Below are 23790 nucleotides of genomic sequence, written 5' to 3' on the forward strand. Positions count from 1 at the left end.
AATTGAAAATTTTAGAGTATGATACCGTTTTGTTTCATATTACGGACACCTTAGGCATTTTGGCATGTAATGTTATCTTTTTAATCTAATTTTAATCGGTCAAACCTCTTTATAACTTACTTTACGGAAGCAAACATTCTACATTTTAGAAACAAAAAAAGATTTCCAATAATTTTACTGAAATCATTGCAAAAAATCACAAATTTGCAACGATATTTTGATGCATATTCCGGTATGGAATTGCAATGAATCACAATTTACTTCGGATGCCTGGAATTAAAAACAAAATAAAACATCTTGCTTCAAATTCCGGACAGAATTAAATATGCGTTTTTTTATGAAATTTTGAGCACAATATGTTAAAACACTGTTATCTTCACTTTGACAACTACTTTCACAATGGATGCCGAGGAATTTTAATGCACGAGGACGCGATTAATAGGAATTATCAAAGAAATAACATTTGCGTCCGTTTGAAACAAAACCGCTAAGAATGCCGCAGGTAGTCGACTGATCGACAGAAAATATTTATTTACTGTGGCATCAGGACCTACAAGGCGTCGGACACATTTTTAATTTATTTTAGTACATCAGGGCAATTATTTAAAATTTAAAAGCGGTATGGCCAAGGACTGAATATGAAGAAATTCCATAAAAACATACCGAATGTCTTGAAATTGAATCATAACGGTAACTTAATGATTTTTTACAGCAAAAATGCCAAAAGTTCTATGGCAGATTACTACATTGTAGCTTAAAGAAGCAAATTAATTAATAAAATCAATCATTGTAGGGGAAGGTAGGTAAAGACGGACACGTTAAGGGAAATGGTAAAAATCTAAGGATATATAGGTGCAACGACCATGAAAATGTGCATACATTACACACTCATGTTTTATCAGAAAAAGTGTTGAAACTTTTAAGTTTCCATCGATTTTTGCGTTTTGTTCCATCGTGAAAAAATATAGGATTTCGTGAAGAACCTCATCAGCGTCGAGCGAGTAATATCATAACGCATGACTGCTATCTTGACCTGTGTTTCATTTCTCGCTTATTTATTACTTTTTCTAGTTGCGTAATGGTTTATATCTTCAAAATACCCTCATTTAAGGTGTTTCAAGAAATATATTCATCACCAATTGATATAAGAAGTAAAATAACTCAACAAATTCGATGTCCAGCTTTCCCTATGACAAAGTGTCCGTCTTTCCCCCTTTGGTGTCAGGATGTTTAAACCATCGGAAAACAAGATTTTTTAATTATTTCATTCTCGTTCTTTCGCCAGTTCTTTACTTAACAATCATGACAAATCGTTCATGTAATAAAACTTCCGGAAATATAAACAATATAAGATGTAGAGCTTAAGATCCGTAGTAGTCAAATTAGATTCACAAGGGTGCACAGGATTGAAAATGTCTTTTTTTCGTGGATTCAAACAATTTTGCATATATTATGCCAAAAATTTTCTCAAATCTGTTGTTTTACCTTCAGTTTGGATTCTACATTGTTCAATTACACGAAAATTACCTTTTTCATGCATTTATGAGAAGTGTCCATCTTACCCGCAGTGTCCGTCTTTACCTACCTTCCCCTACTTTTCAATGCAAATTATGTGTTTTCCTCAAAGCATCACAACATGTACTACACTACCCTAGTTATTACCTATTTGCTATCAATTTCATTCATATTGTCGAAATAGATAAACGTTGAATAAATGACAACGTTTGAACTATAATTATGTGGGATTATAGGTTTCCTCCTTAGGACATCAACCACGAACGACATGTATGATCAATAAACTAAAATACTAATGCACCACAAAAACAGTGAACCAAAAAATAGAGATCTGGTACCTATCAGTATCGTATTTCTAGTTTTGAATCCCAATTGTAGTCTGAATGCCACTGCATCGTTCTTTAAGTTTTAACAAGGGTAAAACATAGTTCCACTGTCCCATATATGCATCGATTGAAGCAAACTGATCTTCCGCTTTCGTCACCATTGCTTCCTTGCACCGCTGCCATGGTGATTGATCTAAAAGCATAAGAACGCACGGATTACTACACGTGTGTGGGGCATGTTTTTACGACATATCCACCAGGGGCGGGGGGTCATTTGTCTCAACCTGCCTACACCGACACACAAACGAACTTCTTGTTTGTTGTGAAAACCATCTCAACGCACTGCCGTGACTGTCGGGACTCGTTAAAAATCGTTCAAAATCGTTCAAAACCGTGTGTCAAAAACGCACCACTTGATTTCCTTAGCCATTGAGAACCACCAGAGTCATAAGAACCATCCTGAATCGTTTTCCTTACCCCCGTTTCGACACATTCAAAGACGGGTGGTAGTCGCCGGCCGCCGGCATAATAAAATCTGCATTCCACGTTCACGTTTTGTCGTACGGCCAACGACGCGCGGCAAGAGCGTGCTGTGTGTGCGTTAAGAAAACACTAACCCCCCCGCTCGCTTCCTCGTAGACATCGGGGGCCAGTCGCACCCCAAAAAAACCGAGTCCGCCGTTAGACCGCAACACCAACAAGGAACAAGGTGGTCGGTCCGGTCGGTTTCGGTGTGCGTGTTGCCGGTTGCACTTTTCCCTATTGCAACGCTTTTGGGTTGAGGTAGGCGAAAAGCGGTCGATTAGTTCGCCCTTTCTCTCTCACTCTCTCCCATACCAACTCACACGCACGCACCAGGGTGCAGCCGAAAGAAGCTGGTGACTGAGCGTGGGGTGGTTGAGGTATGTTTAGAATTTTTACATTTTCATGCGTCGGCGTGCTGCGGAGCATAGCCAATCCTCACCAATACACATTAGCGTGTCGCCGTTCGGGTTAGCCACCCTTCCCTGCCGCTGGGGAGGTGTGACCTACTTTAGTAGCCTTTGGCGTATCCAAGTCCGCGCATCCTCTCGACATCCTCGGAACATCGGGGGATGGAAATGGAGAAAAACGACCATCGTGAAGCACCACACATCAGCAGAGCTCTCTCCCAGGAATGACAGCTCAATGTTGTTTACTGAGAAGAATGGACATATGACTCTAGATAGTCGAAGTCTTTACAGAGAGAGTATGCCTCTGAATATGCTGTTTCAAACAAGCGTTTGAACAACATAGGAGGATACATCCCCTCTCGCAAGAAGAAGAAGAGAAGAATGGAAAATTCCCTGAAGTGGAGAGTGAGAAGGCACGATGGGGTTTTTTTGCGTACGTGAACCGAACGGGCGCCGCAATGTGCGTTAGTGTGTGTGTGTGTGTGTGTGTGTGTGTGTATGGGGCTGCATGTAATGGAAAAAATCGATTTTTCTTTACAACGATTAAAGGATACTCCATCACGTACGGGTGACGGTGTTGGAAAAAGCCCGCAAATGGTCAAATCTAATTTAGTTACGCGGGACGACGGCTAGAGAAAATCTTAACTCACCTGCAGGGAAAGGACACCGCCTACTTTAGTATGCCGTCTCGCGTGTTTATCCGCGTAACCCACCAGGGAGCCGACGATGACCTTTGCAACAGTCGCTTTTCCGCCGTGTCACATGAAATCCACCAAACTATCACACCGAATAACAAAACAATGAAACAGTCTACTCGCGAACACAGCGCACAACAACGGCGTACGGGCTCTTTTCCACAAAACAATCACTCCCTTCAGACGGCAGGTACACTTGCGACGATGGCAAACAGAGCACAACAACAGTACGGACGCAACTGTCGTTCGTTCTCGGCTGCTGCTGCTGCTGCTGCGGACTTCCGTTGCCGAGGAGGAGAACCGAGCGACTGAGCAGGTTTTGACAGCTGATCCGACCGTTGGCCGTTCCCGGACATGCGCATCTCCTGGCGAAAGGGATCCGTCGCGCTTTCCACCCACACCAACTCTTCCTTGCCGGAAGGGAAGGAAGATCACTTCTACTCGGTTAGCACAGGGAATCGGATCAGTTCTTCCTCTGCAGGTGGTCGACCTTGGGGTCGGCCACAACACTCCTTTGCTTCACACCACGGGGGAAGTACAAACTGTGTTCACAGTGTGTGTTGCTACTCGGAAAGCTATGGATACTACGATGCAACGGAGAGCACACCCGGACCGGACACGTTATTACTTCTTCACCACCTACCATAGAATGAAGAAGCATCTGCGTACAACAATTGGGATCGACGTGCGGGTTGCTGACTTTGAATGGATGGATCGTACACAGTTGTGCACGGTTAACGGAAAAAGACCGCAATACTGTGTGACTCCGCGTATAGCGCGAGAGAAAGAGCGAGAAAAAAGAACGAGATCGAAAATGGTCGGATCATGAGAGTGAGAAAGAAGGAGAGAGATCGCACGAAGCGTGTTCAAAGCATTTGCGAGAGCGTGTACAGCCGCACTGAGAGATTCTCTTTCTCGTTCTCTCTAATGGAGTGAGCAGCATGGTCGTTTTTTTGCTATCCTTTTCTATTCTCTGAACAACAAACGGTTCTGGTTGCGCTAGTGCATCACATTGTATTTGCTCGTTGATAATGCAAACATTTGTTTGATGGTGACTGATTTTGAATGCTTTTTAGACAACAGCTTTTGTAAAAACGTGTAAAATCGTGCAACTCAAGACTACAGTTGGGGACATCTATGTTTCCTCTTTCCAATTCCAATGACCTACTCCTGCAAATAATGAATCATGGGAAATCGCTTTTTTCCATGTCAGGTGGAGGTGCATGGTGGTTCACGTCAACGCTAAACTGAAATAAATTTAATTTTACATTATTATGATTTTTACACAATTGTATAAAATTATATAATAAAACTTAATTTTTCGATTCCTAATCTCTTATGCAGATGTGATCTACATGATCTTGCCGATCATCTCAGAACAATGATTTGTTTTCTCTTTGATAACTGATGTCCCAGATTGCTTTTGAAAACTATTTAAGGTTTTTTAGTTCCAATTTCCTACTTTTTTATTTGCTTAATAGGATATGAACTTTATTTTGAAAAATTCAAAAACATTACCCCATATTTCTAGGTTTTTTGTTCATCTTTTTTTTATTTTTTATTTTCACATACACTTAATTCTAGAGCTGATTAGTTAACTTAAAACTAAACTAAAAATCACCCCACATCCTCAATCCAATCAATCCATTTCTGTTTGTTCTTCAGCATCTTCCTCATTAGATTCCTCTTCATTTTCTTCCATCAAATGATCCAGCTGTAATGCTGCCCCTTTGCCAGCCTGCTTCGCACCGCCAGCCTTTCGCTGGTTCGATGTCCGCTTGGCCCTTTTCGGATCTCTCTGTCCCACGACGTACTCGGGCATGAGCACACGCCGTCCGTTAAACTGTGGCCTATCTTCGACGGGCGTTTCAACCGGTTCATCCGCCTGCTCCAGCTGGGTCCGCAAGTGTGCGGATCGGTTAAAGCGCACCACCGACCTGCAAAACTCGGCCCGGGGCTGCTGGTTCGCCCCATCATCCGCCCCATCAGCGTGGGCCGCTTCCCGCTGGTCCTCCATCTGTTTGAGAAAGGAAAAGGCGGCCGCCGTGTTGCTTCGATCGGACGTATCCACATCCTCCAGCGTGTACTTGGTCCATTTGTGCGGGTTACGCTTCGAGGAAAAACGAACGGGACGATCCCAAAACGGTATCAACGGTTTCCAGGTGGTGGCGGAAGATTAGGCGGATTGGAACATCGCGCGCTGTTTCGTTACCTTATAGTCTGGCAGGTTGGAGCGCTTCAGGCACCGGCCGATCGGTGCGTTCGGTCGCTTGAAGATGCTCTCCCGGCCCTGGTAGCGGTCCACTCGGATCGGTTTGGTGCGCGATTGCGACATGCGGTCGAGGCTGTAGTCCGTTTCGTTCACATTTTGGTGCAGAACCGAGTCGGTCCCGATGCTCTGTTCGGCCGACTCCAGCGATGAAAACAGGAGGCTCTTTTTCTCTTGAAAACTCATGATTTTTGCACGGATTTTAGTGAAGCACAGGCGAATTGTTTATGTTTTGCTTTCTGCGCGAGCTTTGTGTGTGGCTTTTGACACTGGTGACAGTGAAGCAAAAAGGAAAAAGTTGCTTCATGGGAAGGACTTTAAAATTTTGTAAAGAAACAAATCGAAAAGTGACTGAATAATTTAATAGAATATTAATTATTAAACATTATTCTAGAACAACATATTTTTCTGTTAAAATAGCTGAATTAAAACCACATAAATTGCGTTTTTTTCTCTCTCTTTCTCACTCTCTCGATGTGCTGCATGGGATTCTGAACCACACAACTGGCCATGCGGCAAAAATAAATGCCGCAACTGTCAGAACGGCAGCAATCAGGAGAAAAATAGTTGCAGGAGGTAAGTTTCAGTGCGGAACATATTTGGTTCCATTACGTTATTCGCTTCTGTTTTTGCGATTAAATTTGTTTTATTCAATCATATACGATGCTTATAACAAAAGCCGCTCTTATCGGAACTGTGTGTTGTGTGGAACAATGTGTTTTGGCGTTTAGCTGAAGTGTCTGGCCGAAACCTCGTTGCCCGGCGTGATTCCGTGTGTAGCTTATTGTGAACCAGTTCCCGTGCTCTTCCATCGGTCTGTGCTATGGTCAGCTAATATTGTATTACATGAATCACGCAGCGTAGTTTGTTTTCCGTGCAAGAGCTCATAAAGAAAGGTTTCATTTCCTTATTCCAATTCGCACGAGCGCGCCTTGTATGAATCTGTGCATGCGTGCGGGTGTGTGTGTGTGTGTTGTGCTTTTTGACGTTTGTCGACGGTGCTGTCATCTCGCAGCAGAGGCACGATCGGCAACAAAAACTTCGTGCTTCCACATCAGACCAGGAGCCTGCACCGTGGAGCGAACGCACTTTTAACAACGCATTTTGTTTTCAAAATAATACTCACTGTCCTCGCTCTAAGCTTTACTGTATTTGTTTGCCCCCCCGAGCATGTGCCTGCGTAAAGTGTGATAGATTTAATATTTAGCTAATCGTACTGCTACATATCGTTAAGCGAAAAGAGGCTGACTTTCTCCCCCTTTCTGGCAATGCAATCATCATGAATGTGCAGGATGGTATAAATGCTGCATTTTCGGTGCTCGTTTCGGTGCTCATAGTGATAGTGCTAGTTTGTTTAGGTTTGTGAACCATTCCTCCGTCCGTCGGTGCACTGTAGCCTCTCCGCTTTGTTATCAACAGCCCTTTGTTAACCGTTCATTTTTCATTCCTTTCTTTGCTCCGTTTCTGCAGGTTGGTATCTAGTGTGGAAGCTGTTTCTCTCCCGCTTCAAGCTGGTCCGCGAGCTGCTTGGCATTGCCCAATCGAACGAACATTCGCCAGTGCACAGCGCCACGGGCAGGGATTACTCAACGGCAGCGGGCAGTAGCGGTGTGGTCGGCGGTGGTAGCAGCATAATCGGCGGCAGCATAAACGCCGATAATCGCTCCCGTACCCGTAAGGTGCGAAGAGATTAGCCGAGAGAGGTACGCAACATAACCACGACCGTTCCGTAACACAAACGCGCGCGCACACACACACAGAAACGGCTTCGAGATGAATATCCGCTGCGCCAAGCCCGAAGATCTGATGAACATGCAGCACTGCAATCTGCTGTGCCTGCCGGAAAACTATCAGATGAAGTACTACTTCTACCACGGGCTGACGTGGCCCCAGGTCAGCTACGTGGCGGAGGACGACAAGGGGAACATCGTGGGGTACGTGCTGGCCAAGATGGAGGAGCCGGAACCGGGCGAGGAAAGCACACACGGCCACATTACGTCGCTGGCGGTGAAGCGGTCCTACCGGCGGCTCGGCCTCGCCCAGAAGCTGATGAACCAGGCGTCCAAAGCGATGGTGGAGTGCTTCAACGCGCAGTACGTCTCGCTGCACGTGCGCAAATCGAACCGGGCGGCGCTGAATCTGTACACCAACTCGCTCGGCTTCAAGATACTGGAGATTGAGCCGAAGTACTACGCGGACGGCGAGGATGCGTACTCGATGCGGCGCGATCTTTCCGAGCTGGTGAACAACAGCGACCGGCCGCCGGCGGAACGGAACGAACTGAACGATGTCGGGGGCGACGAGCGGATAGTAACGAACCGTCAGAAGGGACCGGTCGTGCTGCCGCATCATGGCGATGGGCACGCGGGACACGATGGCCACTGCTGCTAGCCGGAGCGGTCGTGGGAGCTGGGGCGCGAACGGGCCGTAATCGAATCGAGGAAGGTTAGCTGTCTAGGGATGGAAACACGAAGAACAATGAAATTTGTGACGGAAAAAGATACTTTTTTCCATTCTTAAATTTAAATTCGTGCTTTTTTTCGGTGTGGAAAGGAAAGAAACAACCGCAGAGTGGCTTTTCATTCGGATCGCCTTTGAGTCGATGTGTAATTTATTGTGAATAATTTACTGTTATTTGAATACTTTTTTCCTCCAATGCATTTCGAATACCATTCCCCTCCCCTTCTCATCCGTGTTCGAGCGTCCCTTCTCCACAACGGATCGGCGTGGGTTTATTTCTAGAAATGTGTGTGTGCCTTGAGCCTGATTCGTTGGTTCCGATTCGTTTTTGACTATTCGTTTCGTGAAATGTTTTGGTATGAGAAGCGGATTAATTCGTTTTCTTACTTTTATTTATTGCGAATTGGATACTCCAAATGCACATTTACTATTCGCGCACACATCCTTAAAAAGCGCTGTGTTTTATGATCGCAATTTTGCTTCCAATCGAATGATCATGATGGGAGAGATAAACGGGCAAGAAGTACGCTCGGATGAGGGAATAGGAAAACACAAAACAAACAAACAAAAATACATTCATTCATTCTTAATTGTAATGATTCTCTTATGGTTTTACGGTTAGAGGACACATGACAATACTACTGTTGCGAATTCGCTTTCTTGGCCGACAATACACACACGCACACACACACAGACATGGTAGAGGAGAGATTTGTGGGACTTTATAGGGAGGAAGAAATTCGACATTTTAATACGTAGTACTGCTTAAGGGAGGGGGATATTCATTTGAATTTAGTTTGGTTGATTTTAAGTAAGTAGTAGCTTCTTTGATGCGCTTGCGGGCAGCAGATTCATCAAACGTCTTCCAGCCGTGCGATTGGTTTGGTTTTGGAGCTCATTTTCGGTTGAGCATTTTTGTCTTTCAATTCCAGTTCCAGGTTAAAGGATACGATATTGAGAACATATTCAAAACAGAAGGCTGTTATTTGTGTGTGTTTTTGTGTACGTAAAACCGAAATTGACAAACGAAATCGAACCTATTTACCTTAGACAAAACAAACTAAAATGTACAATATTTACAACGCAAGTAAATTACAACCTCCACTTTCACACACCCACAGTGGACGAAGAAGGATGGCATTTGTTGTAAAACGCAAAGGTTTATGAAAGGATTCTCCCCATGTGTGAGCGGGGAAAGTGTCCCCACTGCTACACACATACAGTCTAGGGGGAGTGTTTGTGGGGGTGTTTTCTGGTTCGTTTTTTGGCATTTTCGTTCGTTACTACTACTACTAGCAGGAGCAGTGTCTGAAGTTTTCTCTACACGCTTTCCCGCCGTTCGTGAAATCAAGCAACTCAAAAAGTGTAAAGAGAATTGTGAGATCTACTGGCTCTTTCCTACTCCTCTCTACGTTCGCCGCCCCCCATCGCCCTCTCACTAAGGAACGCAATTATTTTCTTCCCTTCCGCCCCGCCTACTGCTGCACTGCCTCGAGCATGGCAATCTTCAGATCGCTCGCCAGATGCGAAATGTCCACCACCGAGTCGACCATCTCCTGCACCGCGGTAACGCTCGGGAAGTTCTGTGCCGCCTTCTTCGTCTTGGCGACGCACGTCTTCAGTGCCTCGGACAGCGCATCGGCACACGAGAGGACGCGCGTCTTGATGCACTCCCGCGACACGTTCCGGTGCACAATGTCGCCGATGTTGACGAGATTGTGCGCGCTCAGCACGACGAACTTGCCGTAGGCGAGGAAAAACTTGGGCGGCTGGTTGTGCTCGACCGTCTGCAGGAAGGCGTCGATCGCCTGCGTCAGGTAGCCCATGTGCGTCACCGTCTGGGAGGCGTAGTACACCAGCACCGACTTGTCGTTCGGATCGAGGGCCACGTCCGGCCGCTCGGACACGCTGGCGGCGGCCGCGTCGGCCGCATTGCGCACCACGTTTTCGAAGTTTTTCTTCAGATCGTTCGGCAGTGCGTCCCGAATTTCGGCGTTCGTGCGCGCGGACGCCTCCTTCGACTCGAGGCTGACGTAGTCGTAGTCTTCGGGCCATTCGCCACCGCCACCGCTGCCGCCGGTGGATGGTTTCCCGCCGGCGCCGGTCGGCGTTTGGGGTGTGGTCGGCACCGAGGACTGGGGCGTGGAGGTGGACCGCTTGAAGAGCAGCGTCGCGTTGCCCTGGATGAAGGAGGCGGTCTGGCGCACGTCCTCGGTGAGCGTCTGGGCGCAGGCGATCAGCTGATCGAGACTGTCCGGGGGCAGCTGCTGCTGCAGCTTCTGCGTCGCTTCCGGGCGCTGGAGCGTTACCAGGGTCCAGCCCTGGGCGTCCAGGTTTTGTGACGCTTCGTGCACGAGTTTGTCCGCGTCGCGCAGCGCCTTCACGAGTGGTTTCAGCTTCTGTGCCAAGCCTGCCGTGGGGGGTGATTGCAATTGGAATTAGTTCAGTTCTTTCGGCAAAATGGGAGGAACAGTAAATGGGAACCCTTACCTTTGTCTTCTGCTTTGGACGCGTTGCCTAGTGCACCGTCGCCAAACTCGGCCAGATCGTGCAGTGCCGTTCGCAGCCGCACCGCCGCCAGCTTGAGATCCATCAGTATTGGATCGAGCTTTTCCTTTACCCTCCAGTTGGGGGACACGAATGAAAGTAACCTGTGTGAAAGTAAAAACGAAACGAGAAAACGAGATTTAAATACACTGCACGCTTCGTTTGAAAGTAAAATGCGCCTAAATGTATGCACTACCACAGTATGAACACGCTTCACGGTTAATGCGCCTCAAGGTATGCAATTGAGCGTTCCCCTTACCTAGTGACGGCCGTTGTGGCCTCGTTTTGCAGTCTCGCGAGCGTTTCCAGCGCGGAGGACAGTTCCAGCGGCAGTTCCTTCGGGGTGGCCGGCGCTGTCTGCTGTTGGTGTAGCTTCGCCGACACATAGCCCGGTCCGCCGCCATGCGACGGTGGCACATCGTACGTCGACATGCTGCTGAACGACGACATCGACATCGAATGGTGGCTGGCAGTGAAGCTGGGCGTACCGGGCGCTGGTGCCCCTGATTGTGGCCCTGGCGTAGCCGGCGGTGGCGGTGTCGATCGGACCGAGACAGGGTTACGCCGCGGCACATCGTAGTCGGGCATGTTGGCCAGCGAGGAACGGTTGGACGAGGACAGACTGAAGCTGTCCGACGTCAGCAGCGACGAGTTGGAGCTGCTCGGTGTCAGGTGCTGCTGCTGCGAGAGCAGCGGCCGCGGCACGTCGTACGATTCCTCCATCCGGTAGCCGCCCGTGGCAAGGTGCGGGTGGTGGTGGTGATACTGCTGGTGCAGCTGGTGGTGGTACCCGGCCGGGTGCGGATGCGGGAAGCTTAGCGAGGACGACGGCGACGACAGCGCGGATGGCGAGACGGGATAGTGCAGGTGCGCGGCCAGCGGGTGTCCCGGACCGTACGGCGGGTGGGACGTCGGGGTGCGGGATACCCAGGACGTGCGGTGGTGGGGATGGTGCGGATCGTACCCGGCTCCCGGTGTGGTCGGCGCTCCGATCGGTACGGCTGGCTTCGGGACGTCGTACGTATCGAGCGCGTCGGCCGAATGGTGCTGCTGCTGTTGCTGATGATGATGGAACGCGTTGGAGGATGCGCGACCCGATGACGGGGGCAGCAGATCATACAGATACACGTCGCCACATTTCTGCGGTGTGAGAACCTGCGCGGGGGGAAAAAGAAGGACGGAAAGCGAGAGTTTAGCGAACGATTATCGTGACGATAAAAAAGAAGGAAAAATGAAAGCGAACAGAAACTTTTGCGCGAAAGGAGGACGCGCGCGCGCACGTGGACTGCAGTTGCGGACGGTTGGCTGCTTGGTTTGATATTCAATTGTTTGCTAGATGCACCAGGCTGTATCGTGGTGAGCCTCACGTTTCTTGCCGGCACTAAACGAAGGGGGAGAGAGCCCTTTTTGGCAATTTTGAAGCGACCAATTCAATGGTTGATTGGATAATAACAGGTCGGCTCCTTGCTTTTAGCCTCTTGAGACTGAAAAGTGCCATATTAACGTAACATTCAACCGTTCAACGTGGCCCTTAAGTGAAGCTGTTACTCAATCTCGTTCGAGTGGCAAGAAGAGGATCGTGGTTTGATATCAAATGTTGGATGCAAAAATTCATCGTTTCAGACTGTCTGTTTTCTGTCAGTCGGAATGCCCCATTCCTTCACCGGATTTTGTTTGGTGCCGCGCTCAATACATGCGCACTTACACTCACACACAGACACACTTTGACACAGGAGCCATAATGGCAAAGAAAAGAATCAATCATTTCACTCCATTCATCGCCATTTGTTGCTGCTAGATAATCGGAACTTCCGCACAATACTTACTCTATTTTTTCTCCTTAAACTAACCTAGTTTCCCACAAAAAGCAGTAAGGCAACTTGGTCCCGTGGTTGGTGGTGCAATCGTAAATAGAAACAAACAGCTAAAAACTATCGCAAATGCGCTTTGGTTTGGCAGGAAAAAAGGACTTTTTTCGCCGTTTTCCTGCCACTCTGCTTCCGGGAAAGGTTACTATACTAATGCGAACGTGAAGCGTCTTTTACACACCACCATGTAGAGTGTGTGTTATCGTCCGGCAGAGGAGGAGGTTTCCCTGTTTTACCCTTAACCGTATCTCATGTCCCTTTTGCGCTTGGCTAAGCAGTACGGTGTGTAGAATTGTCTTTCGTCCTTGTTCCTAGCAGGCGGGAAGAAAAAGGGGCGAGAGTAGAGGGAAAACTCCTTGGATACGGGAAAATGTCGCGCGTCTGCGCACATGTGCGCGATGGTGTGCGATGTTTGACTGCTCCTTCCGTTGGCGATGTTTAGGAAGTTCAGTTGTTTTAAGATTACAATTTAATTTCAAAGTTAACTGTACGTTTTTTTACAGGTTTTGTTAAATTAATTTTTAATTTATTTTGTGATTAAATGTAAGCAAATGAGCAAGTTTCACAAATGATAACAAATTCGATGAAAATACTACCTCCAAATTTGTGGCGCCATCTGTATGCGAATAATGTAAACTAATGATTTTCAAATCCAAAAGGAAACGTTTGAAAGAATCCTCCAAATTGCACCAAAATCACAAATTTCACTCAAAATTAGAAACGTGAGCTTGTGAATGAATAAAAAAAAAGTTTTAACTTTAAAAAAAGATTAACTCCATCGTCTGCAAAGTCCGTACTATTAAAACGATTCATTTAATCATGCTGCTTATCCACACAGTCTTACTAGCAGATGGTGCACGCATATGATAGAGAACCTCATCCCAAAACAAACGATAAGGATAATTGTTTTACATTGCACAAATGTGTTTATTATGTTTGCCTTCTCCTCCAGCGTTCGTGTGTCTCTCCGAAAGGATAATGTCGCGCACACAAACACACAAGGCGTTATTCATGGAACGGAGGGTAAAAATGCTGAAACCGTTTGCAGCTGCAGTTACGTCCCAAGTATTCTTGTCTGCAACACATACACAGAGTATTTTCTATGCTTTCTAAAAAAAGAAAGTATTTCTTAGCGACACTTTGGTGTCCCTGTAACGCTTAGAGTCGTTCTTGTCGGCTCGTATCTCATTTTCGTCTGGTTGCAGTCTAGCCACTCGAAAAGCGATTCTTTTTTTCCACTTTCGCTTTACATTCCATTCTAGATATTTTACACTTTTCTCTCTGCACCGATGGCATGGCTGGCTGGCTGGCTGGCTTGGTAAGCCCCATAATGTTGTTGCGCCACCGTGCCGCATTATCGAGACGATGCTGCCCCGTTGGACGTGAAAAGGACACGTGTCCTTTCTGTGTGTTACGCCCCATTTGCCCTTACGATGTGAGTGGGGATGCGGAGAGAACACTTTGCAAGCACTTCAAGCTCACGCCTGGCCCACCACCACAACCACCCAGAAGAAGTGCTAGTTGCGAAGGTTTTGCTTTTTTGCTCAGTTTGTTTGTGCATCGCTGGCTGCAGGATCCGTGTTTCGAAAGTGCATCAGACGGCTGCTGGTGGCGTGTGTGATGCAAGTGACAAATAAAAGAGTTAAGCGAGCGATGCGATACGGGGACGATGGAAAATAGGATCACTTTTCATGTGAGTTTATTTTTCCCCTCTCACCGACAGTGATGATAAAACGTACGGAGGACGACGGGTTTTACTCAATTTATTAAGTTCTTTTAGCAATTTGTGAATAGAAAAAGAAACAGACTTCAACACCCACACAAGGGTGTAATTTGTCAGATAAAAGCAATCATGTTTTAAAAATAATAAAAAATAAAATAAAACGAGTTAAGAACAACTTATAACACTACAAAGAATTCAAAAATATAATAAAACTATGTAAAACAATGGTGCCAAAAGACGAGGAAATGTCAAATCAAACAATACTAAAGAGAATCAATCTTCTAGCATATATAAAGAAATAAAAACAAATAAAAAAGACATTACAGAAGAAAAGAAGAGCAAAACATGCAACAAAACAAATAAAACACAGAAAACTAAGAAAAGGAAGTAAAACCATCACTAAGAAGAAAAAAACATGATTGAATGTTGTTCACAGTGCAAAGACTCGATGAAGCACCACACACGAAAAGGACACGACCACCGCACAGCGCCATTCATTATAGCTATCAGAAAATGAACTCAAATGAAGCTCCGTGTGTCCGCGGAGTGGTCCCGATGGGGTTGATTTATTTCGCCATTAAATTTCTACCCCACCACCCGGTCTGTTGCTTTCGCTGCTAAATCTTTCGTAAACAGACTCAGTAACAACAGATCGATTTACGGCAGGATGGGGCAGGAAGGCGCTACGATGTTACGATGATGACGTCGACGACTACTACTACTACTACTATCGCATCGCTTTGCTACCACCGACAAACGAACTAATGCTCGCTTCATTGGCGATAGCTTTTACGACGCGGATCTATACGGACGGATTAGAAGAGCGGTTTCGTGTAGTGTGCAGTTGCGTTTATACAGGGAGGTTGCTTTCCGGTCGGATGTATCCTTTACGAAACACACACACAGGACAGGAGGAAACGGTAGCTACGCAACTGGGATTGCTGGCCGGTAGTAGTGTGCCCATGATATGGGAGGAAAAAATCACCCGAACAGACTAACTGAAGCAGATTTTTCTCTTCCAATTCAATTCACTGCTCTGCTCTGTTCGGTTAGGATGCATGGTTTGTTGTCCAATGTTTCTGCTCGTGTTGTTTTATGCTTTCCTTATTTTTATGTCCCCGGTTGGTCGTCAACGGATTGGTAGCTTGCTGGACTTTACCGTTGATTTATATTTTCGTAGCCTTTTGTATATATTTTTTCGACTGCTTTTGGTTTTTTATGATAAAAATCATCTGAATTGCCTACCGTGCGTGTTGCATGGTAGCAAGAATTTGTTGGGATTTTGACGTGTGCTTTTTTTTAAATCTTTTTATGATACGTCAGTAACAGGACACAAAAACTGTCAGAAACACTGCATATCAGTCAGGCGTATATAACAAATTCCGGTAGAATGGCATATCTCCAACCAAAAGTCGGAATTGTTTCGTTTCACTGAGTTTAAAAACGATGCTTTTGGTTTAAAAATCAGCAAATGATATGTTTTGTGCGAAAAAATTGAGGCAGATTTAAGAGCAACGCCTAAAGGGTATGCAATTTGCGAAACCAAACCACTTTATTAACCTTCGCGGCCTGATTACACTGTTCATTGCAAGACGTAATATGTGCAATCAATGCACAAATAAGTATATTCTCGATCATTCCCCTTGCATGTTATTGCAAAACATGTAGTGTACAGCATTCAACAAAGAAAAGCCAGTATATCCCAGCAAACCTTATCCTCTGCCTTTTCGCTATACCGACTAACATACTCCACATACCCTCGGGGGGACTTTAAATCGATGGCGGAAAGCACTTTGGGCGAAGTTGTTTAGGGTTAAAGGACTACTGCCGTCTGTGTGGATTCATGTTTTTCCATAAGGCCCATCCATTTCCAATCTTCCATATTCCCCCTTACCCGTTCAATAAACACGACGAGCTGAAGGAGTACGACGCAATTTCCATTGAAATGTTACCAAGCGCGCGCGAGCAACAGCGAAAAGGGGTATCATCATCAAATCGAGCGATTCTCCAGGGGACATCCGGGAGCGGAGCGGTGGTGTGCAGATGCGTGCACGAGTGGCGCCGTATCATTATAATTTCATTATTACATCGTGCTAAGGATTCATCACCGAGCAGCACCGAGAGCGCCAGAGGAGGAGGAGGAGGAGGAGGAGGAGGAGGAGGAGGAGGAGGAGGAGGAGGAGGAGGAGGAGGAGGAGGAGGAGGAAGAGCAGCAGTGTGTAATGTGTTCCGGTTGTTTTCCTTTGTTCGCGACGGGCAAAAAAGGGGTACGTTGGGAAATTCTCTTCACCTAAAAATGGAAGCAAGGGGCTCTCCGAGGATTGTGCAATGGAAATTCCTTTTTCAATTTGCAGAAAAAGTGAGCTGCTGAATAACTTACGTTCCGCGAGAAAATTGTGCAGCTGTGTGTGATTCGAAGGATTGTCAGCTTCCCGTGACCATAGCGGTCCGTTTGAAACAAAGAGTTAGAATCAGTGTAAATGCGGACCACTTCACAACAAGAGCCTTCCTATAGACATTCTAATCTTTGAAGGAAAATCATATAAATACTATTTCAATTTTAGGGTGAACTGCTAAACTATAATTTCAATCCGAAAACGAAGCTATGCAAGATGATGTAGAATCTTATTCTTCTGAAGATGCATCTACATTTTTCATCAACAGACGCATTCGGGTAAGGTTAATCAAACTCAATTTTCCAATCTAACGCAAGCAATGCAATCATCAACGTAATGAGCAACGTAAGGAAGAAGAAAAAAAGCTACTAGTGCGCATCATCAATCAGAAGAATCGTGCAATCGATCCGAATGTAATCGGTTTTCGAACATTGGCTGAGCGCGGTGGGGATTGTGTACTCAGACTTTGCTACACCACATCGTTCTAAAGGGCTATTTGTCAATTTGATTACATCCACCTCATGGAGGATGGACGAAAAAATGGAAAACTCACCGGGAAAAGTGTAACTCAAGCGAGCAAACACACTTCCTTCAAGAGCCACATGATGATGTTCCATAAATTAGGTAACGAACTGCAGCGAAATTCCACATGCTATCTCATCTGTCGACGTTCGCATTTTAGTATTATTTTTTGTGCATTTCATTTCCCACCAAAAGAAACTTCATTTCAAAATGAAAGTGCAGTCAGTAATGCGCCAGATTAAAAATATCCAAATAATTGAAGCAAACGCGGTATAAACTCGTTTAGTTTAGAGGGCAGAACAGAGACAAAATACCAAAAAAACCAAACAAATCATCCATTTATGGCACATCAAATATTCAACGTAGTGGAAGGAGAAATAGCTTAAATCTTGCATATCTACTCATGGTTCGTAGTATCAGAGAAAATGGGATTTTTACCTTTTTTTCCTCTCCCAAAAATCGCTTCAGCTGCAACCGGTTCGTTGTTATCCGACACTCGGCGCCGAAATAAATCACGTTTCGCGGTGCAATTTCGTATGCAGCAGTAGCAGCAGCATATCTTACGTACTGTGCGATTTTTATTGGAAAACAACAGCAGCGAAAAACAAATGCAAAGCGCGCCGGATAGGAAAAACTGGTACCGCAACAACAATAATCTGTGTGTGTTGTGCATTTATTTTGTGGAATGCGATAGAGTCTAGGATGTACCAAACATTCTCTGCTAGAAGAAAGGTAAAGCATCCCGTATGCGAAAGGATCTTGGTTTATGTGTTTTCCCTGTTTTGGAAGATATTATGATTTACTGTTCCAATGTTGCTGTGGTTAGAAAACTGAACGATATTAAATGCGACATAAAATATTCCATTCACGACACTGACCGTGTCCCATTCGACAGCAATTTGGATGCCAATTTTTCCTTCCAATTCCGAGTGTTTTTAATTGGCTCACTTGAAGCGAAAGCGAATAGCGCAACTCACACACACGGAAACGATCTAGTTGGAGCTAATAAACGTATAAAAGTTTGGCAATTTTCTCCCCTTTACACTCGCTGAACTGCATAAACTGCAGCAGCAACCAGCTGCAAACAATCTCCCGCTGCGCGTATTATTTCATTCTTTTTCTCTCCATCAACCCGGGGATGGGATTAATACTTCGGAGTATCATTTCGTTTCCTCCGGTGTACGATTAAACAGCTTCCTTTATCAGCACCGTCTGCTCAAAGTTGGACGTTTGAAGCCGGCAATGCCTTCAAACTCCACCACGACACCACCAAGCTTCTTCGAAAACATCTTTCAGGAAATGAAGAAAAGTTCCACCATTCTGCCAAATTCTCTCCAAACCAAGTTCAACGATACCTGGATGAGGTCCTCAAACCCCATACGCCATGGGGGCGAAGGTGTATAGAGAAATTCCAACGTGAGTAGTTTTTCGTCAGCTTCTTTCCATCCCCTACAACTACACAACTCCTGTCCTGTCGTACACATGGCACGAAACAAACGATTGTGCACTTTTCGCGCAAAGAAACTCATCCTTTCCCCTGTGCGCGACGACGTCGTGCCGTGCCGCGGAGGACGGAGTAAGAGGTGAAATCGCTGGTAGAATTATTTTGCTCGTTAGTAGAATAATAAACATTCTTTCTTCCTGGGATGGGGGGGAAAGACAAAAATTATGTAGTGTTGGTATGGGGAGAGTGCCAACAGCGAGAGAGATTCTTGTTTGTACTGAACTGGAGAAAGTATACGAAAAGCTTGCAATGTACGCTTCATTGGCAATGGTTAGAGCTGAAGGTGTACATAGAGGATTGTTATTCCTTTTGCCCATTTTGATATAACTTTAGAGTAGAGATGTTTCAAAACTAGAAAACGTTCGTTCTAAACTCAGCTTGAGTTGAAGCAATTCCAATGAACAAGAAGCCACCAACAACTTTAGCTTCCATATTCTTCCTTCGCAAGAACACCTTCAACGAAATGAACGAACGAAAAAGGACATTCACTTCAAGTCTCAGAGCATAAGAGATGAAGTTTTGCTTCCTTATCAATGGATGCAAGGCAAAACGCCGTCTGGAATGTTTGCAACTTTTCCTCTTCCTTAACGAAACTGGCCAAACTGAAGCTGGTGCTCGGGGGTCGGATTGGCTCTTTCTTTATGGCTTTTCCTTCAAAGAAAGTCCCATCGGATAATGCTTCTAATGGATGTTTATGGCCACTTTGAGGTTTAAGTGTGAACCAAAAATCAAACACACGTAGAAGCAAAGGGTTTATCCCCGTTGAAAGTACATATCTATAAAAGAAATGCTTTTTTAAGCACGAAAGACAACACAAATCGTTCGATATCGAAATCGCCAATTCTGTTCAACTGAAAGTGTCCAACTTGTCACCGAAAGGAATTTGGAACATCGTTTGACTATTGTTTCAGAAAAAACCAAGCAGAAAGAACACTTCTTTTTAAGGACGAGGACACAAAATAAGTGAAGAAAAAAGGGAAAGTCTCAAAACAAAAATCGATACGCGAACCCCTCCTAGTAAGCAACTTTTACTGTTATCTTTAAATTGATTCTCGATTCTTGGGGTCGTACAGCATGTCTCCAAAACTCGTCCCCTCCAACATACCGTTCTATTGGGTTTTGTTTTCTTCCTATCCCTTCAAACATATGCTGATATCGATGGGCTAAAATTTACATAAAATGAATTTTCTTTTCTGCAGTAAAAATTGAGGGTAGATAGCGGTGATAGAGATCGCGTATTGATTCCATATGGTGGAGAGTTTCTTCTTCAAGTCAACTTCCTTCCCCCCTTTGGCAGATCTGCAGATGACGGATGATATTAAAAGGAGAAATTCCTGCCCACCATTCCTGTCTGGTCGCAAAACAGTTGCGCACCGGAAAACGAATGTTTAACGAACCGATATAGTATCGACGATGTGGCAGAAACTAGCCTCTTCTGTTTGGATGGATAAGAAACTACACGAGAGGAAAAGCCACAAATCATATTTCGGTGGTGGTTCCCTTCCAATGGAGATACAGGCTTTTAAAATTACTAATGCTACTCAAGAATGTTCTGCCGACGTAAATTCACGTCCATTTGCTGTGCACAGAAGAAGTATGCCAAATCACCAGCCAAATCGGAAAGGTAGCCACAAAAATCAATTTAAACCAAATTTGTAACATCAATTGAAATGCCTGCCAGACAAGTGCCGCACAAATCGTTCACCGAAGGAAAAGGCCTCCATATCAAGATAAATTGGAAAACGGCACCACCAAACATGACAGTGAATACCAAACCGCCGGGGCACATGTGAAGGGTAGCGAATGCCACCGCCAAAAATTTGACAACGAATTGGTGCTTTCAATTATTTGCCGGATGCTGGATATAAGTAAACCCCCCCGTCCTGCAAATTGCAGTTCAATTTTTACCTAAAACGTACAACATAATGCCATTGGCAAATTCCACGCTTGCCCAGGAATGTGTGTATTGTTTGTGGTAAGAGTGTGTACGTACGTAAGTTTAAGCATATTTTTAGCCACAGTGCAGCATCAAGCACAGCATGACGTCCAATCTTCTTTCGCCCTTTTGCTTCACGGGGCCATCTTATCAATAGAATTGCATTCCATCGAAACGAACAGAAAGATCGATCGAACTGTACTCGTTTAACATTCCAATGGAATCGGAATGAGAGAGAAAGAGAGAGAGATAAAAGAAAACAAACGATCTTAGAGATGATGATGGGCTAGGGCCCAGGATGGATTCTTCATACCCAAAAGGCCAGTGCCTGTGACAATCGAACGATACCAAAACTGCCACTGTGTGTGATGTGGCCCGCGTAGGACGCAGGACGTACGGGACAACACAGTGAGATCAAATTCTTTCCTCCGCCTTCCAAGCAAGTTCTTCCCTTTTTGGGGTTTACCAGTCCGAAGGGACCCAATTCCTCCAAACGTGACCCAAGGCACTCAAGTTCTCCGTTAGCAGGAGGAAGACGACACGGGAGGGAGGGGGATTTGTGTTATTTTTAGCAATTCCCCTTTGCAGCTGACCATGAAGAACTGAAAAGCTGCATAAAAAAGGAACCCCGGATGCCCAAGATGGGGTTAAGAAGTTTCACCCAAAGTCGGGTTGAACATCACCTTCACGAATCAACCCGAGTTTCGTCGTTCCTTGCAGCGCGCGCGGTTTAGCATACCGAGGAGCGGAGGGCACGATTTTCATGGTCTTTTGCAGTGCGCATCTGGTGTTGGGGAGGTGTATTGCTTTGCAACTGGTGGCTGCAAAGCTGGTGCAAAGAAGACATTACCGATTGAAGTCGGTCGGACAATAATGTCCACCGATACTGTCCGAGCCGGGGGAGAAAGACCGAGCCGGGCTTGCCAAGCTGCAACTGCACACGGGGGAGGTCGGGGTTAGTTTCTCCTTCCCGATTCGTCATGTATTCATCCTTCACACGAATGGCCACAGCGGTTGGCTTCTGGATGCTGCTGCCGGCGTCCCGTTTTGACCAAAATGGGGGGAAAAAGTGGACACGGCGGTGGAATATATCCTCCGCTGAACGGGGGAGCGGGTTCTTGCGACGGGAAAGGGTACTGGGAAAGGGAAGGAAAACAACCAGCTACACTGCTGCCCGAAGAAGGAAAAGCTCGTTTATTCCGTACACGTTTCCACGTAAGCGCTTTCAAAGTAGGGTCTCCATTTTGGGGGGAGGGCCTCGCAATGGATACGGTGCGCGCCTGGATTTGTGTAGTAGCTCGTGTAGCTCTTACCAGTGTTGAGTGAGGGAGAGGCCACTAACACTCAAGTTGAAAGACGGCGGTGTAATTCCTAAAATAAATCTTTGTGACATTATGCTTTCTTATGCCGATCGGCAAACTGGTGGGCCAGAGCGGACGGCGAGGCGAGACCAGACGAGCAGAAACCTAGATAGATGTCTGCCGGCCGGTGTGCTGTCGGTCCGGTGATGGTCTACTGGTGTTGGCAGTCCCGCATACCGAAATATGGACAAATGGAACTTCCTTGTTGAGGGTTTTTTTTTGCTTTTGCTGCTGCACGTGCTTAAGTTTTCCTTTCTTGGGATGGAAATAACATCATTGACGGAATTTTCACTGAAGATCCGGTACTGGAGCATGGCGTATGCCGATGTACAAGAGCCAAAAACTTTGAAGATATAGTAGACTTTACGAATATGTGTTGGAACATTCGTTACACCATTTGCGACTTCAAACTCAATGTGTCAATGTGATATGATATCCGTTCAATCCAATGTAATGGAATGTGTGAGTAACGCATCAAACGTAGCGGTAGTTTTAGACTACCTGTCCATCACAAGATCATATGACGGGGTTCAAAACAAAACGAACCACCGCTTCAGTAGAAAACCCATTTCTGCCATATCAGGACGTACCGTCCGGGATGAGATCTTTACACTCGCTTTGATAAAGAAACCAGTTATCAACCGGCGGTCCGTCCGAGACATGCCGGAGACATCCCGTACAGCAGCAACCGTACAGCAACAATACACAGCAAAGCAAAGCTAAAAAAAAGGGTCCTCATCCATCCCTATTCCCACGATTTGGACATCAGAATGTGAAACCAGAAATGGCCAAACGGCAGGCAAGTGCAAACGTGAAACGTGCCCTACACCGTATCACCAACGTGCGATACATCAGCGGCATGTGTCATGCTGCCGCCATTCGTGGACATTCGAGTTCGAGACCATGGTTGACCAACCGTGCCTTATACGGGACACTGTACTTGCACACGGAGCTGAGCGAGCGGGATCCGTTTCGCCATGTTCCCGCCATGACGCTTCCATGCGACGTTACCCCGTTCCTCGCTCACGGTACTGCACATTATCTGCAGAAAGTAAGTGCATCTAACGGATTTCCACCGCTCAATTAAGCGGTTTGGTGTGCACACACACAAGTGCATCAGGTTCAACGACTCGAGATGATTCTAAAGTGAATCATTGCGAAAGAAAAGAATTCATGAGTAGCAGAAACTGGTAAGCCTTTCTTTCATTTTCCGTCGAGAGGGTGCTGTGCACTGGGGAGCTCTTAATTACATCCTTCACTGTCAACGGTCGTACTACCGTCTACCGTCCGACGCGCTGTGGGTGGTAACTTAAGAGATGTTTCTCGCCAAAATAAGCGTCTCTACTCAAGCAAGTTGCTTACTTTTTACATCCACAAGGACGGATGCATGCCGTGTGGAGTACCTAACTGCAGGTACGGTACACTTCTAGCAGTGCAACTGCACTTAGTAGTAGGATGCGAATGCTCGCTTGCTTCTTAGTTGGTTTGGTTGCAAAAGTTAAAGTAGAGACTTATACTACATGTACGTAAAACACACACTCTCTTGACTGTCCAGTGTAGTTAGAGGGTACGGACACGATGAAGCAGTTTCACTAGGCTAGTAGAAAAACTGGAAAGTTTCCTTAACCGTCGCAATCGTCGCTTTTCAAAGCGATACCCAGAAAACGTACTGCGGTGTGCATACCTTCCAGGGGTAATTGTTGGAAAGAGGTGTTAAATGGTCGCCGGTTGCGCAC

At 45.8% G+C, this 23790-nt stretch overlaps 4 protein-coding genes across 6 annotated transcripts in view; 2 read left to right on the forward strand and 2 right to left on the reverse strand.

Annotated features, from left to right (window-relative positions):
• Positions 1-5016: 5016 nt before the first annotated feature.
• Positions 5017-6009, reverse strand: LOC120952230 (uncharacterized). Its single transcript, XM_040371448.2, has 2 exons — positions 5681-6009; positions 5017-5578 (listed from the first exon to the last, which is right to left on the reverse strand). Exons 1-2 carry the CDS (start codon positions 5921-5923, stop codon positions 5108-5110), a joined length of 714 nt encoding a protein of 237 aa, XP_040227382.2. The 5' UTR covers positions 5924-6009; the 3' UTR covers positions 5017-5107.
• Positions 6010-6578: 569 nt separating this feature from the next.
• On the forward strand, positions 6579-7431 carry LOC120953842 (small integral membrane protein 13). The gene is made up of 2 exons (XM_040374142.2): positions 6579-7095; positions 7208-7431. Exons 1-2 carry the CDS (start codon positions 7017-7019, stop codon positions 7429-7431), a joined length of 303 nt encoding a protein of 100 aa, XP_040230076.2. The 5' UTR covers positions 6579-7016.
• Positions 7432-7505: 74 nt separating this feature from the next.
• Positions 7506-8264, forward strand: LOC120953841 (N-alpha-acetyltransferase daf-31). Its single transcript, XM_040374141.2, has one exon. The coding sequence runs from the start codon at positions 7511-7513 to the stop codon at positions 8126-8128; it is 618 nt and encodes a 205-aa protein (XP_040230075.1). The 5' UTR covers positions 7506-7510; the 3' UTR covers positions 8129-8264.
• A 307-nt stretch (positions 8265-8571) lies between these two features.
• Positions 8572-23790, reverse strand: part of LOC120953840 (breast cancer anti-estrogen resistance protein 1) — a 120451-nt gene continuing 105232 nt past the window's right edge. For all 3 annotated transcript variants that reach the window (XM_040374139.2, XM_040374138.2, XM_049606181.1), the window contains exons 5-7: positions 11004-11899; positions 10688-10848; positions 8572-10607 (exon numbers count right to left, since the gene is read on the reverse strand). In XM_040374139.2, the coding sequence (XP_040230073.2) occupies positions 9673-10607; positions 10688-10848; positions 11004-11899 (1992 nt within the window). In that variant the 3' untranslated portion in view covers positions 8572-9672. The remainder of the gene's footprint in view (positions 10608-10687; positions 10849-11003; positions 11900-23790) is intronic.

Source organism: Anopheles coluzzii, chromosome 2 (assembly GCF_943734685.1).
Source record: "Anopheles coluzzii chromosome 2, AcolN3, whole genome shotgun sequence".
Taxonomy (NCBI): Eukaryota; Metazoa; Arthropoda; class Insecta; order Diptera; family Culicidae; genus Anopheles; species Anopheles coluzzii.